This window comes from Ascaphus truei, chromosome 3 (assembly GCF_040206685.1).
Source record: "Ascaphus truei isolate aAscTru1 chromosome 3, aAscTru1.hap1, whole genome shotgun sequence".
Lineage (NCBI taxonomy): Eukaryota > Metazoa > Chordata > Amphibia > Anura > Ascaphidae > Ascaphus > Ascaphus truei.
Window position 1 is genome coordinate 151,295,404 of NC_134485.1, and position 18,787 is coordinate 151,314,190.

The following is an 18,787-nucleotide window of genomic DNA, read 5'->3' on the forward strand; positions in this document are numbered from 1 at the left end:
GCAGTAATACTAGTAGCAAAGGTTGTCGGAGCCCACATCTGAGGCATGAACGACGAACAGGCTAGACACTGCAAGGAGCAGAGATTTCCAGCTGCGGACTGCATTTCTGTGTTGTATGGAAAGACGTGACACAATGTAAGTGTGCATTCGTCTTGTGTATTTGTTTTTATTAAAGTCTTATTTGCAGTACCGCACCATTCTTTTCCTCTTTTATTCTATCGGTGGGACTGTTCCGGTGCACGGTGTATGATTACAAGAGAGAGGCAGTCGGATCCAAATCAGGCGTACCACGTGGGGTTCGTGGAGGTCGTAGAGAAGACGCTGGCCAAAGCACAGATAGTATCTTGATAGATACGGTGAATACAATCTTGTAAGTAGACATTTTGAGTGTCTGCAGTATTAATCCCTAACAGTCCTGGTCCACTGCGCAATGGTGTGTCCCCTTAATATTTTATAACAGGAGAAGATGTATGTATGTCTTTATTTGTTCAGCGCCATTAATGTACATAGAGTAATAGTTATAATCATAAATAATACGATATAAATAAATAACACATAATAAGATATAAATAACACAAAGGGAAGAAGTGCTTCTGACTTAAAAGTAACATTTAGGAAAAGGAGTATTTGCTCCGAAGAGCATACAATCTAATTGGTTGGTAGGAAGAACGTAGAGAGACAGTAGGAGGGCATTCTAGTAAGTGCGTCTGCAAGATATGAGAGAAAGAAGCCTGTCAAGTCTTCACAAACAGGACTAATCTCTCGGACTGGGGGCAAAGTGTGGACTTTATTTTGGACAGTGGGGATTGGTGATTCTATTTACAGTTCACTTTTTGGGTCCGGAGATCACATTTCGTTTTCTATGTATTGATTTATAACGAGTGCAGTGAGAGTACTTGTGTTTGGGAGTCCCCTGGGCAGCCATTCCTATTTATAGTCATCCTGTATATTAGGTCACAGTTAAGTCCTGGCATTAGGCACAGGTTACCTTATTAGTATATTGTTATATTGTTTTGTAGATTAGCGCTTGGTGTATGTTATTTAGGTAGTGGTTTTGCGAGTCCAATTCAGAAGCAGGGACCCTTGCTGTGTTAATCCCGATGGGCCACTACCGACTAATATGCACTGCGCCGTGGACAGTCAACACTTTGCACACAGTGCACCAGCACATGCTCTACGACCGCACAACTGACCAAAGCGCTGCATCTGTATAATCATAATCAGTATCATTATAAAATACGAAACGTTTGTTCTCTGGTTGTGTGAAAAGTGAGCAAAGTGCATACCTGTTCTGTAAAAATCTCCTGGGTGAAAATGGTCTTCATTCTGCTGAGTGAGCTGGGTTTAATGACAATCTAGAAAAAACAGAAACAGGCGAAAGCAATAAATAAAATAAAAAAATGACATTTCAGAGACCCTTCACACAGAAAGAGCCATGCAGCTATCCTACAGCAAAGATTATATATTCATTCTTAAAGAGAAATATAAACTTTATAAGTTCTGGTTACTTTCAAAATGGTAAAATAATTATGTGCTACAAACCCACTATATGCACTAATTTCCACATGTGCATTTCCATAACGCACTAAATGCAAAACAAGAAAAAAAAATCTTGAATTCCATTTTTATTTTTTTTAAAGAGCTTAAAGTGTGATTTTTGTTTTAATCTGTTTTTTTACTTTTCTTACAATGGCTTCAATTCTGTTACTTTTTGTTTACCATGGTTTCACCGAATCAGGGGCCAAATGAATAACAAGCTCCTCAATGATTGAAGTTGTTAAGGAGACCGGTACACAAGCACGAACGCAGGCACGTACACACAAACACACTTCCCAGCTATACAGCAATCGTGGGGGTTCAATCACCTTCATTCCCAAAGTGGAACAAACCAGATCAATGATGGCACTGAGCTGGTTGCTATGGAAGTACATGGCAACCAAGAGCAGCATCTCTCCAAATGAAGCAGACACGCCAGCAGTACTGTAAAGGACAAACAAGAAATAATTCATTTAAAAAAATCCTGACGTCAGTACCTATTAATATGCTATTCAACGGTGTTATAAACGATAGGCTCACCTTTCAAAATAAGCCTCTTCTTTTATCATCCAGCTCAGCCACATCAACATCAGCTGCTCCTGTTCTGGGGTGCTGCAGAAAACAATCCACAAATATATTCATGGTGATGGTTTATTATTGTTAGACATAGACTTAAAAAGATAGTTCTTTAAGGATTTTGTAGTGTCAGCTGAGGTGTGGAAACCTCACGGGTCTCCTGTTTGTGTACATGTGCAAATGTGAGGTTTTGAAAGTGTTACAATCCTTTATCAAGGATCTACCATTATTAGAACTTGACAATACATTGTCATACTTCATACAATGTGCTTTGTGCTTCAAAATAATTCAATATAAATAAAACACATTTTATACAAAATAGACTATAAATGTGGAAAAGATTGGAGCAGTTAATAATCCTGTGGACTAATAAAATATGCTAGCTTTCAAAATGTTGCCAATTAGATAACTTACATCCTGCTCTGATTCTACTACCTTACACAATTTAGTATCATCAGCAAAGATGGAGACTTTGCTCTTGATGCCAACCTCAAGGGCATTAATAAACAAGTTAAAAAGCAGGGGTCCCAGAACCGATCCCTGAGGTACTCCACTCACGACTTTAGCCCAACCTGAAAAAGTTCCATTTATGACAACCCTCTGTTGTCTGTCTTTTAACCAGTTTTCAATCCAAGTGCATATATTATTACTGAGTCCAACTTTATTTATTTTGTACACCAACCTCTTGTGTGAAACCGTATCAAAACCCTTTGCAAAATCTAAGTAGACCACATCAACGGCATTACCCTGGTCTAGATTCCTACTTACCTCCTCAAAGAAACAAATAAGGTTAGTTTGGCAAGATCTATCCTTCATAAATCCATGCTGACTATTACTAATAATTTTATTTTCTATGAGGTATTCCTGAATATTATCCTGTATTAAACCTTCAAGTAGTTTCCCTACTATTGAAGTCAGGCTTACAGGTCTGTAATTTCCTGGTTGTGATCTAGCTCCCTTTTTAAATATAGGCACCACATCTGCTTTATGCCAATCTTGTGGTACTGAGCCTGTGGAAATGGAGTCCATGAATATGAAATATAATGGTTTTGCTATTACTAAGCTTAACTCCTTGAGAACTCTTGGGTGTATGCCAATTTTGCTAATTTTGTATGTTTTGCTAATTTGGTTACACTTTTGCAATTTTTGTTACATTCCTTATAATTCTGATTTGATGTCTCTGTCCCTTCTGACTTAAAGAATCTAAACGCCTTCCTCTTCTTGTCCATTTCCTCCCCTACCTGTTTATTTAGCCACATTGGTTTTGACTTATTTCTTTTATACTTATTACCCAAGGGTATACACTGATAAGTGTGCTTTTCTAACAATGTTTTAAAGACTGCCCATTTATCTTCTACATTTTTCCCTGCAAAAACATCATCCCATTGTATTACTACTAGATTAGACCTCAGTTTATTAAAATCTGCCTTTCCAAAGTTGAAGGTCTTCATTGAACCCATGTAATCTGTTTTTTGATAATTTATTTCAAATGAGACCATGTTACAGTATGATCACTGTTACCCAAATGTTCCAGGACTTGAATAGTTGTTATTACAGTACTTCTACATTGTTTGATATGACCAAATCCAGAACTGCCCCTCTCCTGGTTGGTTCCTCAATAATTTGGGTCATATAATTGTCTTTAAGCACCCCCAAAAACCTGTTCCCTTTTGTTGCAACGCTAATCTCATTGCCCCAGTCTATGTCTGGATAATTAAAATCCCCCATTATAGTACATTCCAAGCACACACATATGGAACATGTATGTTCAATAAAGTGTATTTTTGTTGCAGGTTTTAAAAGGGACTAGCAGGAGGAAGTTTTTTTTTCTCCGGTAATTAAAATGCACACAAGAATAAAATGTTTTGACACCTATGAACTGAGTCACTTTCCTATGCAAGCTTCAAAGGTAACATGCTGGGCCAACGCCTGTGAGTCTCTACATATGAAAGCCCCAGAGTCAGGTGGATGTGAATTGGCCAGATGGATGCTAAATAGGAAATCCTGTTGACCATTTGGGCTAGCTAACCCCCTGAGTTTCCCTTCCAGCCCGAGAGGCCAGGTAAAGAGGGGAGTGCACCTATGCTAAGTAGCCAAGGTGGCGTTGTCGCACAGACTCTGTGTGAACAGGAAATCCCTAGAGTGCCCACTCTCCAAACTGTGGGCAAGTAGGGGATTGGGGAATGATTTTTCCCACGCCTGGGGTTGGAGGGCTATGTTGGAGATAGGCTATCACAGCGGTGCGCAAACTGTGGGGCGCGACCCCCAGGGGGGGCGCAACACTGCCGACGGGGGGCGCGGGGTTTACAGAGGCCCCGCGCGCTTCCCGAAGGCACTTAAATTAAGTGCCGGGGGAGCTGCAGGGCCTCTGTAAACCTAACTTACCGTGGCTCCGGCGGCTTCCTCCCTGCGTCGTCATGGCAACGCGACGTAAAAATGACGCTGCGAGGTCATGTGACGTCACGTTGCTATGGCAACGTGCATGTGACGTCACGTTGCTATGGCAACGTGACGTCATTACGCCGGAGCGCGGGTAAGTTGGGGTTGGGGGGGCGCGGGAGTGAGGGGACAGCCGGCAGGGGGGCGCATGGAAAAAAGTTTGCGCCCCCCTGGGCTATCAGACCCTATATACATGCTCCCCAAGCTATCCACATTGTCTGATTTTTCTTGTAACATCTGAAGAAACTTTCCAAAGTTTTGCGTCCAAGTCCAGCAGCCTGCAATTCCAGAAGACAACGAATGCTTTCCAGTGTAACAAGAAGTACATTCCATCTTGAGGAATTAGTTTGTGCTGGGGTTCTCTAACTAACCCCACGAACTCAGAACGGACATTTCGTTTTCCAAGGATTTATGGGCTTTGTCTCTTGCGCACCATGCAAACGGACAGCAAGTTTAAAAGACATTTTTCCTGTGGTTTTCGTTCACTGGACAATTTCCCCTATTCCTATACCAGCAAGTGTAATTATTAAGTGTATTCTAAGGTTGTCGTGTGTGTCTAGTAAGGAAATAAATGACAATTTATTTTGCTCAACTTGTATGCTCAATCTAAACCCAAAATATAAATGTGTTGATAATAGTTGTGTCCATCGTGACAATCCCCCCCATCTTTACATTCCGTAAAATGTTTAGACACCAGGTGTGAACAGTCCCGTTTTTTAAATTAATCTCAGGTGTTCCAAAACCCTTATCTTGAGGGCTCGTGTGGTTCTCCCTACATAATTAGCTCAACACCCGCATGTCAGCAGATAGACTACATATTGTGTATTACAGTTTATAAAAGATTTTATTGGGAATGTTTTGTTAGAATGAGACCCTGTAAATTGTGCCGAGGGTTGCATATGCTGGCATACTTTGCATCCTCCACATCTAAAGGATCCTTTAGTGACAAAGCTCTTTGTGGTTGCTGTAGAAGAAGCCACATAGCTGGGGGATACGTAAGAAGCAATCGTTTTAGCTTTTCTGTATACAAAACGTGGTCCCTTGTCCACACAATTCACTAAACTATGATCCATATGAAAAATGCCCCAGTGGTTCCGAATAATTTGTTGAACCTGGTGGCTACATTTATTGAACAGCGTAATCATAAGTGGTGTGTCATCCCCACTAATCCAGGTATCCCCTGTTGACGTTTATTCTTTCCCCCAATGTATACTTGGTTAGTGGACTTAAAATTCGCATTCCCATCTGCCAGTCCTGTCCGGGACCTTTCCCCTTGTTGAGTCAATATGGTCTGTCTATCCAAGGACAATACTTCCTCAAATGTTTTTTGCAAATCCTTGCTTCTGTAGCCTCTTTGTTGAAAACGGATGCTCAACTCCTCAGACTGTCAGATGAAACCCTCCTTCGTGGAGCAGTTTCTCCTCAGTCTGAGGAATTGGCCTTTGGGAATACCTCTAATGACCACATACGGGTGGCAAATGTCCGCCCTTAATAGCATATTCCTAGAATAAGGTTTTCTATAGACATCCTCCCTGTTGATGTCTATAAATAGTAGAAGGTCCAGATAATGTATATGGTGCCAATTATAACTGTGCGTGAATCTTAAGTTATTAGAGTTTTGATTAATAAAATTAAAAAATGCATGCAGTGTTATTAAGTCACCTTCCCAAATCATAATCAGGTCATCAATACAACATTTATAAAATGTGAAGTGTTTTCTAAAAGGATTTGTGCTAGTAAAAATAAATTGTGACTCCCACCAACCCATGAATACATTTGCATATGGCGGTGCAAAACTTGTACCCATAGCTGTGTCCTGTTGTTGTAAATAAAACTTGTCATCAAATAAAAAATAATTGTGAGTGAGTAAAAAATAAATTATCGATATTACCAGATTGAAGTCCAGCAATGAGGAGACAGAACACCAGGAATGATGTTCAAAATGATTCTGTATTGTAGAAAAATACAGGCACCCCAGCCAACGTTTCGGTCTGCAGAGAGCGACCTTCAGGGCAGTGCAATGGTCAAATGACCGTGACATACATTTATACCAACACCATGTGATTCATAACACCCAATTCACCAATCAGAGCATAAGAAAAGCCTGCGAGATAGCTCACCTGTTGTCAATGAAAGCCTTACCTGTTAGATTGCAGGCTGGTGGTTATGTATAACGTTCCTGCTCAGAGGATTGGTCAGATGCCAGCAAGCAAAAAGTATGGTGGCCGCCTGGTGTCAGCGTGCTGTTGCTGTGTCATAGTTGCGCATGTGTAAACCTGGGCATTGTTTGTAACTAGTGCACGTCAGTGCAACTACCTTAGGGCAGAGCGCGGACTGCGCATGTGTATACCGGAGCATCCGGCATCACCACAAAACAAAAAGTATGGTGGCCGCTTTGTATAAACCTATCATTATTGCGCATGCGCGAACAATCGCAGCGTCATAGACACTGTTTATGTCTAGTGCACGTACCCACGTTGTTTCTATGGGGCCAATCATGAACTATGCATTTGCACGCGCGCTCCTAGGAGTGGGGAGCGATGGAGGAGGAGAGCGGAATGGGGGAGGGCGGAAGGGTGGAGAGCGGAAGGGTGGCAGTGAGTGCAGTGAGTGCAGTGAGTGCGGGTGGCCAGGCGGAACCCCTGGGACTGCTCCCTGGTGGAGAATGACAGTATATATAATTATGTCACCCTGCCTTGCTCTCAGAGGCAGCGAGAGCCAATGAGAGCCAACGCCCGCCCCGTAGTCAGGCAATGAAAGCCAATGATAGCCAACGCCCGCCCCGCAGTCAGCCAATGGGAGAGCTTGACAGCCAATGAGAGCACGCACAAACCCACAGACGAACATCCTGACAGACAAACTTTTCAGTTATATATATATACATATATAAAAAGAGAAAGAGAAAAGCGCTCGATCCTCGTGTGTTACCAAAGTAATCAGGTTTAATAAAAACGAACTCGGACAAATGCAAACTCACAATTTTGCCAAAGTATAAAAGCGTGGTATGAGTATAATCTCATCCGCCAACGAAGGAGGGGATGCCGCCGTCCATCTGTTCCATTGTGTAATACAATATTCCAGGAGTTCACTACCGGTGTAACCGCATTAGGTTCCTCCAGCAACTCGAATGGGTAGATGATAGGCTCCCCGTGCAGTAAGTTCCTAGTACTCAGAGACAATTCCAGCCAGTACTCTGCACGAACTCCTCCTACGTCATTCCGATGGCTCTCTGTCAGCCACCATAGTTAGATCACACCACGTGACCCACAGTGTATACAGAGAGCCCACAGTGTATACAGTGCTTTACAAAAGTGTCCCTTAAACAGAGACAGGAATTTTATGACTCATTACTGACACAAGTGAACTCTCTTCCCATGAGTGCTAAAGGCCATGTCTATACAAACTGAGCTATATGTATGCGCACACAGCTGTCTCTTACACATATAAATACTCCATGTTTTTCCATCCCTATACACCAATAGGGACCACATAGTATCTACACACACATTTAATAATACAACTCTCTCTCACATTTCCACACCTACCCACACAATTAATATACACTCCCACTCCACACACACCTTTTGTAAAGCACTGTATACACTGTGGGCTCTTCATTCATTTATATTCACATAGATACACTAACACACTCTTACATCACTTACATTCAGGGACCATTTAACACCTCTAGCCATAAATCACATCTACACACGGGGGAGGGACGAGCACAGATAACATTCCAAGAGACACTGTTTTTAAGTATACCCTTTGCTTGCTTTATTCATTGTAACACCGCCGGAAGAAGAGATCAGTGTATCTCGAAAGCTCGCACAAATACAAGCATTTCGTTAGCCACAGAACGGTATCGTCTATTTATTTTTGATTATATATATATACACACACACACACACACAGTTTGACAACTCACCCAAAAATCTACTCGCCGAACCCCAAAAAAAAAAAATCTGCTCGCCACCTATCCCCGCCTTTAAAAAAAATGAATACATTTCTAGTAAGAACTAATAACATTTGTTTTTGACATAACAGTTTATTAATTGTATTACATTTATACTTTACTACAATTAGTCCTTGTTACATAGTTACGTGTGTGTGTGTGTGTGTGTACGTGTGAGTGTGTGTGTGTGTGTGTGTGTGTATGCACGTGTGTGTGTGTGTGTGTGTGTAAGTGAAAATATCGGATGACCTCACTAATTTAGAAATATGAATGACTAGTTTCCTGCACCCCTTAATCAGTGTCTGGATGCCCCCGCAATTGGATACCTCAGGTCTTTTGTTCACACTCATGACCGGCCTGTCTTGCGTACAGTACCTAGGAAAATATACTTCTGGTGGTGCAGATATGAAAGACGGGTGAACCAGGGGTTAACCCACCAGGCGCTCAGAAAGGGAACAGAGCTGTTAGCTGGTAAATAAAGTGTAAACTTGGGACTATGGTCGCAACTCACCCCCAGCAGAGCAATTGTGTATCAAACACGTATTTCTCAGCAACTGGCTTACAATAAGCACCAATGTAGTTTGAGACAAGACAAGAATTAACTCACGGCTGGGGGATGTAGTATCGTAGCTGACACGTCCTCTTGATTGTAGAAACCGCTGATCCTGCTGCACAAACTCCTCTGTATAATCAAAGTGTGAAGTAAGTATGATGCCGAGCCACCACGAGTAACCGGCACTTTCTTGAGCCGCCAACCCTGCACCCGCTCTGTCACGGTGGGTGGTCACATGACCGGCGGCAGTGTCGGGATTTCCGGGTTCGGCAGAGGCGCAGAGAAATACCAGTAACAGCCCGCGTGCACCGCGAAGGGGGTCTAGGCACCGCACAGCCGTGAAAAAAAGGACTTGGAGAAGGCTGATGTAGTGACTTGTAAAAAATACTTTATTAGCACAGCGTGCAAACGGATCCTCTGATGCGTTTCAGCCTGTCAGGCCTTTGTCAAAGAGTGATCCGTTTCACAGACTACAAATGGATGCTTTTCATGCAAACGGATCACTCTTTGACAAAGGCCTGACAGGCTGAAACGCGTCAGAGGATCTGTTTGCACGCTGTGCTAATAAAGTATTTTTTACAAGTCACTACATCAGCCTTCTCCAAGTCCTTTTTTTCACGGCTGTGCGGCGCCTAGACCCCCTTCGGGAGGATTTCCATTGCACCTTGTGGTGCAGTATACATACCCTGTCAGCCTTTGATTTACGTGAACATTGTGGGTGTTTCCCCCCCCCCCCCATTTTTTGTTTTATATGTTTTTAACATATTATAATTGACATTAAAGCTTGTTTATTTTCTAGTGGATATTGAGAGTGCTCATTCTTGAGACTTTTTTTTATTTATTCTTGTCTCAGAGCACCAACCATTCTCTTTAATTTAGAGCTTATTCTATGGCCTTGTTAATACCCTTTATTAGTTGTGTATGCAGAGTCCACGCACACACATACACACACAAAGAAAAAGTATAAGGTGCGCAAAACTGATTTAAAATAGTGTTGCAATGATGTCTATGAGTGCACACCAGCCCAAAGAAAAATCAGAGACACAGGTGCATGGATATACAACACCTGAAGGATAAATACGTGAACAAGTCCTATATTCGAATTCCACAACGAGATGTACAATGTAGCAGAAATAACAGGCACATCAGTAACATGAGCCCCGGAAGAAGTCTAAACTCAGACGAAACTAGTAAGGTGAGGGTCTCTCAGTAGATCTCCCTATTTTCTGTTATATTCAGGACTTTTAATTGTCTTTCTATTTGCTTCAAAGCCTTATTTAAAGGCTATTGGGACTGTAATAACAATTTCGGAATTGAGCCCTGGGGCTAATCTCACCGAGTGAACGGAGCCAGCGGTATCGCAGTTTAGGGGAGTGACGTCACCATCAGAGGACCTGCGCAACTGCTGATTACAGCTGAGCAGTGAAGCTTCTGCGTTCAAGCACACAGACGGAGTGAGCGGTTCCTGAGATTATCAGCCCCTTTGATGCAGCGATCTGAAAGCATTTTACTGATGTGCCTGTTATTTCTGCTACATTGTACATCTCGTTGTGGAATTCAAATATAGGACTTGTTCACGTATTTATCCTTCAGGTGTTGTATATCCATGCACCTGTGTCTCTGATTTTTCTTTGGGGTGGTGTGCACTCATAGACATCATTGCAACACTATTTTAAATCAGTTTTGCGCACCTTATACTTTTTCTTTGTGTGTGTGAGTGTGTGTGGACTCTGCATACACAACTAATAAAGAGTATTAACAAGGCCATAGAATAAGCTCTAAATTAAAGAGAATGGTCGGTGCTCTGAGACAAGAATAAATAAAAAAAGTCTCAAGAATGAGCACTCTCAATATCCACTAGAAAATAAACAAGCTTTAATGTCAATTATAATATGTTAAAAACATATAAAACAAAAAATGGGGGGGGGGGGGGGGAGAAACACCCACAATGTTCACGTAAATCAAAGGCTGACAGGGTATGTATACTGCACCACCAGGTGGACACAATGAGATATATTAAGCAAACATTATTCCGTCTCAGAGGGATAGTCCTGACGCGAAAGTCCATCAGCATTGCTGTTCTCCCTACCCTTCTTTTGCTGAATAGTGAACTCAAATTCTTGCAGGGCCAAGCTCCACCTTAGCAACTTGGCATTCTCCCCTGAGGCCCTTTGCAGCCAACTCAGGGGGTTGTGGTCTGTGAGGACCGTGAAAGCCCTCCCATACACATAGGGCTGGAGCTTTTTGAGTGCCCACACAATGGCCAAGCACTCCTTCTCAATGGTGGCATATGCCACCTCCCTGGGTAGTTATTTGCGGCTGAGGTACACCACAGGGTGCTCTCTGCCGTCTTCCCCCACCTGGCTCAACACAGCCCCAATGCCATAGACCGAGGCATCAGTCTGTATAAGAAAATGTTTGGTATAGTCCGGGGCAGCCAGTATGGGGGCCCCAGCAAGCGCAGTTTTCAGTGCCTGAAATGCAGTTTCACAGGCAGGAGTCCAGGTAATAAGCACAGGCAGTTGCTTTCTGGTCAAATCAGTCAGGGGTTTGGCCACAGCGCTGTACTGTGGGACAAATTTCCTATAGTACCCTGTGGTGCCCAAAAATGCCATGACCTGTTTCTTGGTTTTTGGAACAGGCCACTGAACTATGGCTTCTACCTTGGCTGGCTCTGGTTTGAGGTGCCCTCCACCCACCCTGTGCCCTAAGTACAGGACCTCTGCCATCCCTACCATACACTTTGTGGGATTCAGGGTCAGCCCAGCCTCCCTAATCCTATCCAGCATCGCAGCTACATGTCCTAAGTGGGAGTCCCAGGAATTACTAAAGACAGCAATGTCATCTAAGTAAGCCCTGGCATAGCTCTGCATCCCTTCCAGTAACCTATTGACCAGGCGTTGGAAGGTGGCCGGGGCATTCTTCATCCCAAATGGCATCACTAAAAACTCATAGAGGCCACTTGAAGTGATGAATGCTGACTTCTAACTAGCCTCCAGGGTCAGTGGGATTTGCCAATAGCCTTTGCTCAAATCCATGGTGGTCAGATACTTTGAGCCCGCGAGTTCATCCAGTAACTCATCCATGCGGGGCATGGGGTAGGCATCTGACACCGTCCCAGCGTTGAGCAAGCGGTAGTCCACACAAAACCGGGTGGTCTTGTCCTTCTTAGGGACTAGAACTACCGGCCATGCCCAAGGACTCTGGGACGGAGTAATTACCCCTAGGGTCAGCATCTCCTCTATCTCCCTCTCCATACTGGTCTTGACCTCTGCTGACACTCTATAAGCGTGCGTATGCAGAGGCTGCAGGTCTCCTGTGTGCACTGGGTGTTTTGTGAGATGTGCGGTCCCTGGCATGTCAGTGAAGAGGGCCCTATACCTAGCTAGCATGTCCCTGGCTTCTTCCTTCTGCCTAGCACTTAATTGTGCCCCTATCTCCACCTGTTCCACAGTGTTTCCCTGCCCAGCCTCCCCTAGGAGATCAGGCAGAGCATTGCTCGCCGGATCCTCCAGCAGTGGGCTACAAATGGCCATTACTGCTCCCATACTCGGTGCTTGTATTCCTTCAACATATTAACGTGATATGTCTTATGCCTCTCAGGCTTTACCTGTACAACATAGTTGTACTCATTCACCTTTCGGATGACCGGGTACGGTCCCGACCAGGCAGCCATCAACTTGTTCTCCCGAGTGGGTTTGAGAACAAGCACCTGCTGTCCTGGGATGAATTCTCTGCTACGGGCATTCCAGTCATACCATTGCTTCTGCTTGGTCTGAGCGGCCCTGAGGTGGGCCATGAGCATCTCCAACCGGTCCCGGAGATCTACTACATACTGGATCACTGAAGCATCAGTAGCAGTAGCCTCCCCTTCCCATCCCTCACGGAATAGGTCCAGAGGTCCACATACCCTGCGGCCATATAGTAGCTCGAAGGGGGAGAAGCCTATAGATTCCTGCGGTACCTCTCAGTAGGCAAACAGCAAGTGCTGTAAATGAATCTCCCAGTCTTTCCCCTCCGCCTCTATATAGGTCCGAAGCATCTGCTTCAGGGTACCGTTAAACCTCTCACATAATCCGTTTTTCTGGGGATGGTAAGGGGTAGTGCGCCGGTGCTGTACACCGCATGCATCCCAGAGACAATGTAGCAGTTCACTCATGAACTGCGACCCATGATCGGTTAGGATCTCACTAGGGAAACCTACCCTAGAAAAAATGTTCAGCAATGCTGCTGCCACTGTCTTGGCATCTATGGTGCCAAGCGCTACCGCCTCAGGATACCGGGTGGCAAAATCCACCACCGTGAGGATGTAGCACTTCCCTGACCTGCTAGGAATCATAAGGGGTCCTACAAGGTCCATCGCTACTTTCTGGAAGGGTTCCCCTACTACCGGTAGGTGTTTCAGGGGTGCCTTCACACTGTCGCCCGCCTTACCTACTCGCTGGCAGGCATCACAAGAGCGGCAGAAAGTGCCCACATCTCGAGATGCCCCCGGCCAGTAGTAACGCTGTAATAACCGGGCTCGCGTTCTGTTGACCCCCTGATGCCCCGCTAACGGAATAGAGTAAGCTACCCGTAACAGTTGCTGTCGGTACCCCTGGGGTACTACTAGCTGTCGCTTACCGGTCAATCCCTCCTCTATCCCTGGGTTCCCTTCTTCTCTATACAGAAGTCCCTTATGCCATATGCAATACTCAGTGCCCTCCCCTGCCTGAGACTCGGACGCCCGGAGTCTCACGCCGGCCAGGGTAGGGTCTGCCTTCACTGCCTCCCTAAACTGGGCTCCTAATTCTGGCCACCCCCCAGTCATATCATTGTCAGGGGAATGAGGAAGGGTGAGGGGGAACAGTAAGTCGGTCTGTGGTTGCAACTGATCCTGGCTTACCTCCCCGGGCTCCTCAGCGCCCTTCGCTATTGGCATTGTACCGTGTATGAGTTTCACTGGATGTGCTAAAACTGAGCTTTGTCTGTGTTTTATGTTCTGTCTCTGGTTTTAAATATATATTGCCATGCTCAGTAGCACTCCTCTGTGACACTCATATGCTTATATATATGTTGTGGTTATTTTGGGGGTTCAATAGGAGCTTGTTAGGTGTCCAGTATATTTTACAATTGTGTTTCAGCTAGTCCTGGCTGATTGGAGGGTGGCAACCTCCTACTTAATTTAAGCTCACCCCCTCCCACATTTAAATGGTTAAGGGCTCACTCCATAGCATCTTCCACACAGGGGCACTTGTTTGCTTGCAGGATGGTTGTGACAACTCTAATACAGAGTGTTTTTCCTGGTAATGTACAGGTTAATAAAGGCTTCAATCAGACTTAGAACTTTGCAACTAATATTGACAGATTTACTATAAATCATTCTTCCTGTTATTACACAGGTTATTAAGAATTTATATTAGCGTTAGGGACCCCTGATTTGTGGTCTGCCGTGAAGTTGGCTCAGGGGCTTACAACAATTTTGGCCAAAAATATCAAACTAAAAGACCATTTTACTTAATAGATATTTATACATATATATTTAGGCACGGTACCGTGTATGAGTTTCACTGGATGTGCTAAAACTGAGCTTTGTCTGTGTTTTATGTTCTGTCTCTGGTTTTAAATATATATTGCCATGCTCAGTAGCACTCCTCTGTGACACTCATATGCTTATATATATATGTTGTGGTTATTTTGGGGGTTCAATAGGAGCTTGTTAGGTGTCCAGTATATTTCCCAAAGGCAGGGGGACTGGCGCCGCAGCCATTGCCGCTGTCTGGCTCCGGGTAACCGCCGCCACCGCAGCGGGTCTGGGTACCCGGTCGTAGGTGCAGGTCATCGGTCCCAGATAGTTGCCAAGAAGAACCTCAGCATCCAAACCGGGTAAAACCCCCACCTCCCGTACACCCTGTCCCTCCCCCCAATCCAAAAAGATCCTGGCAACTTGCAGGAAACGTGGCTCTCCGTCGGCCACAGTGATCTGCATCCCAGGTCCTGGGAGCAATTCCTCTGGCCGGACCATATCAGGTACGACCAGGGTCACTGCAGCTCCTGAATCCAGCAAGCCGACTGCTTGCCGGTCACCGACTGTGACCGGGGTGAGATGTTTGCTCCGGTCGTCCGTCTGCTGCAGGTCTGCGCTGAGATGTCCTCCGCTCCTGGCTGTAGGCACCGATGAAACCGGGATAGGGGTGACATGGGACGTCTCGCTGGGAGTTGTTTCCATGACTGGTCCTGGTTCTTTGGTGGAAGCCACCCGCACGCAGGCCACCGGCTTCGCAGCTGGGGTGCGTTGCCCCTGATGGGGTCTGCTGGAACGCAGGGGTTCTGGGCAATCTGGTCTGATGTGACCAGTGCGGTTGCAGTTGTAGCACCGGCGCTTGTGCCGGAGCTCCCCCGCCTTCAGTGGACTGCTGCCCGCAGGCGGCTTCTGAGTCCATTGGGGGATACTGGCACACTTTTGGCCGGGGCCGCCGCTGCCGCCTTGGCAGGCATCAGGGCTCGGCTGGCCACATAGTCGTCTGCAAGCCTCGCCGCCTCCTGGTAAGTCTTGGGCTTTTTGTCATACACCCAAGCCCTCACCGCCGGCAGGCACTGCAGCATGAGCTGCTCCTGAAAGATGAGGTCCAGCAGGCGATGGTAGGTCTGTGCCTCACAGCCCTCCACCCATCGGATCCCATACAAAGCCATGCGGGTCACGTAGGTAACATAGGACTCCAGGGGCGGTCTCTCTTCCAGCCGGAATTTACCCCGGTAGGCTTCAGGGGTAAAACCGTACTGAAATAACAACAGCTCTTTCAGGTGTTCATAGTCATCAGCATACTCATCGGGAAGCGCCATCATTGTCTGCTTAGCCAAGCCGGACAGCAAGGGGTCCAAGCGTGCGACCCGGTGCTGGGGCAGTACTTTGTACCGCCGTCACTGTGTTGCAAAGTTCTTTAAGAAACTGTCAATCTGATCAGTACCTTCCACAAACTTGGTGAGACTGTGATGGTTCAGTTTGAGCAGATCTTTGTCGTGATGTGCAGGGGGGCAATAAGCGGGTCTGTTCACTGCCATAGTGATAAACTGCAGCCACTCCTCCGGTCTCCCTCTGTCACTCCACGCCGAAATCAGTGCCATAATTTCAGGGGTGAACGGACTGGTAGCCGCAGCAACCAGTACCCCTCCTGATGCACTGCCCCCGGGAGGTGCGCTCGCCCCCTCCCCGGGATTCTGCCGCCCCGGCACTGGGTTCCTTCCCTGATCTCCGGGCGGCTGTACAAGGGCAAGCTGAGCCGTATCCTGAGGCTCTGCAAGCCGGGCTTCATGATCACTGATCGCCTCTATCATCTGTGCGACCTCTTGGTTCTCCCAGAGCAGTCCATATTCACGGCACTTGTCTTTCAGCTGAGCTCGGGTCCGGATATTGGATGAGCCTTCAGCCTCGCTCATGGTTCACGGTTGGTAGAGGTTCGGTCGTAGCAGTGAGGTGGGGTTACCACTTGTGTTAAATGTTGCACTACAGTGTGTTCAATATCTTTAGTCCCAGGAACTCGCAATTCACCTCGAGTTCCCACTGTATTACAGAGTCCCTCAGTAAACTGTAATACAGGTTCAGTTCAGTCCCCCCGCTGCCACCAGTTAATTACAGAGCTTGTCACGGTAACTTATGACAAGATATAATATACACAAAATAACTGGGTTGAACTGAACGAGGCTTAGATATAATAAAGTATATTTATTCCTTAGATAGGTGAACACAGCAAGATAGTACAATTAACAGACAAGAAGGTAACACTTACTTAGGGGGTTGGAATGAAGAAGTATCAAATAGCAATTCTCCAGCAATCAGGTATCAATCAAGATGTAATCAGAAGACAAAGACTGTAGGGTTGACAACAGTTTATATCGTCTTTCAACCCTATTCTTACTATTGAGTGCAGACTATTGGTGAACAATTAGCTGCATCCAATCTCTAACGTGGGAACACAGTTTAACCCCTGCCCCCCAGCTAGTTGGCACATGCGTCCTGGGACCCTGAGGGTCTAATTTCTGTAGTCCCACACCCAAATCAGGGGTGCCGGGCAGTCCACCAGATGGGGTACCTGGCAGGATACTCTTTGTTTGTAAGTGTGAGTTATAACACCCACAAACCACTCCAGCTTCATGCTTCTCCGCCCTCATGTAAACAGTTAGAGTGGCTGAGTCTTTGATCAGGGGTCTGCTTCCTAAACATTTGGTCGCTCTCCTGACCATTTGCATTCCTTAGTAGGCAGGAATCTTTGCGGGCATTTGTGCCCGCTTTGAAAATACAGTATGATGGTTAATACACAAACATATTAAAATAACCGGTTCTGTTAGGTCCAGCAGGTCCAAACTACCCAGGCCTTACTGCCGGAAGTGGGACACTATAGGGTCCAAGTTTCAGCCCGCTGCGACCTTCAGAACCGGAGATATGCAAATACCACATAAACCGTTTCTTAGTTTATTACAAAATTCTCCGCTGTAAAATAAATCTCAGTTTTTCACTCATTCCCCATTGAAATGAATGGAGCTTCAATGCCGGCCTATGGGACTCTGCAAAATGGTGCCTGAAAAGGCGGGACCATTAAACAAAGGGCTATAATCACTATTTAACTATTAACCCTTGTCCTCCCGGATGGATCCCAGTGTGTGTGTGGTACAGACCTTACATGGTGGAAATACAATACAACAGGAGAACATACATTTTCATGTCATAGCAAGGTGAAAACCACATTCCTGGACCGCAGTCCAGTTAACCCTTTGCCTCCCTGGTGAGGTCAGGGGGTGGCCATATGGGGTGCAACCCCTTTAATACTGGGCCAATCCCCCTCTCCCTCTACACTGTGCAGGGGGGCCGAGCTGTGCAGGGGAGGGGGGGACCGAGCTGTGCAGGGGGGGCGAGCTGTGCAGGGGGGGGGGGCGGAGCTATGCAGGGAGGGTGGAGCTGTGCGGGGGGGGGAAGATTCAGGTGAACGGGGAGAATGAGAAAGAGAAAGGGGGGGAGAAAGAGAAAAGGGGGAGACAGAGAGGGGTATGGGGGGAGAGAGAGTGGGGGAGAGCAGGATAATGAAATCCCGGGCAACGCCGGGTATATCAGCTAGTATATACATATACACACACACACACACACTGTTCGACAAACCCAGTCACCCGGTCGCCGAGGGCGACCCGAAATTGTCCCTTGGCGATTGACCCAAGCAGCGTACATGCTGCTGTTTCATTTCCCCCACTCGCGCTGAAAGAGGGGGAAAAAATAAAAAAGGCGGGTTCGTGTTGCTGCGGCAGATTACCCCGCTTCCGGCTCCCTGACCAGCCATTTCCTCCTCCCCAGCCTCTGACCAGCCCTTTCCTCTTCCCCAGCCTCTCTGACCAGCCCTTTCCTCCTCCCCAGCCTCTCTGACCAGCCCTTTCCTCCTCCCCAGCCGCTCTGACCAGCCCTTTCCTCCTCCCCAGCCTCTCTGAGCAGTCATGGTAGCCAGAGCGTTGGTAGTGCGGCACTCGTGGTGGGGGAGGGAGGAGCGCGGCACTCGTGGTAGGTGAGGGGGGGAGTGCGGCACTCGTGGTAGGGGAGCACTCATGGTGGGGGGGGAGCGCGGCCCTCATGGTGGGGGGAGGGGTAGCGCGGCACTCGTGGTGGGGGGTGGGAGGGGTAGCGCGGCACTCGTGGTGGGGGGTGGGAGGGGGAGCACTTCACATTATGGCAACCCAGGTGGAAGTGCTAAGCTGCAGTGTCCTGAGGT

At 46.4% G+C, this 18,787-nt stretch overlaps 1 protein-coding gene across 4 annotated transcripts in view; it reads right to left on the minus strand.

The window, feature by feature from the left end:
• The window catches only part of INTS2 (integrator complex subunit 2), a 337,549-nt gene that overhangs the window by 178,076 nt on the left and 140,686 nt on the right, over window positions 1-18,787 (minus strand). For 2 of the 4 annotated variants that reach the window (XM_075589643.1, XM_075589646.1), the window contains exons 5-7: window positions 2,077-2,148; window positions 1,890-1,980; window positions 1,287-1,355 (exon numbers count right to left, since the gene is read on the minus strand). In XM_075589643.1, coding sequence (XP_075445758.1) covers window positions 1,287-1,355; window positions 1,890-1,980; window positions 2,077-2,148 — 232 coding nt within the window. Of the gene's footprint in view, window positions 1-1,286; window positions 1,356-1,865; window positions 1,981-2,076; window positions 2,149-18,787 lie in introns of all 4 variants that reach the window. The other 2 variants (XM_075589642.1, XM_075589645.1) reach the window with 1 other exon arrangement.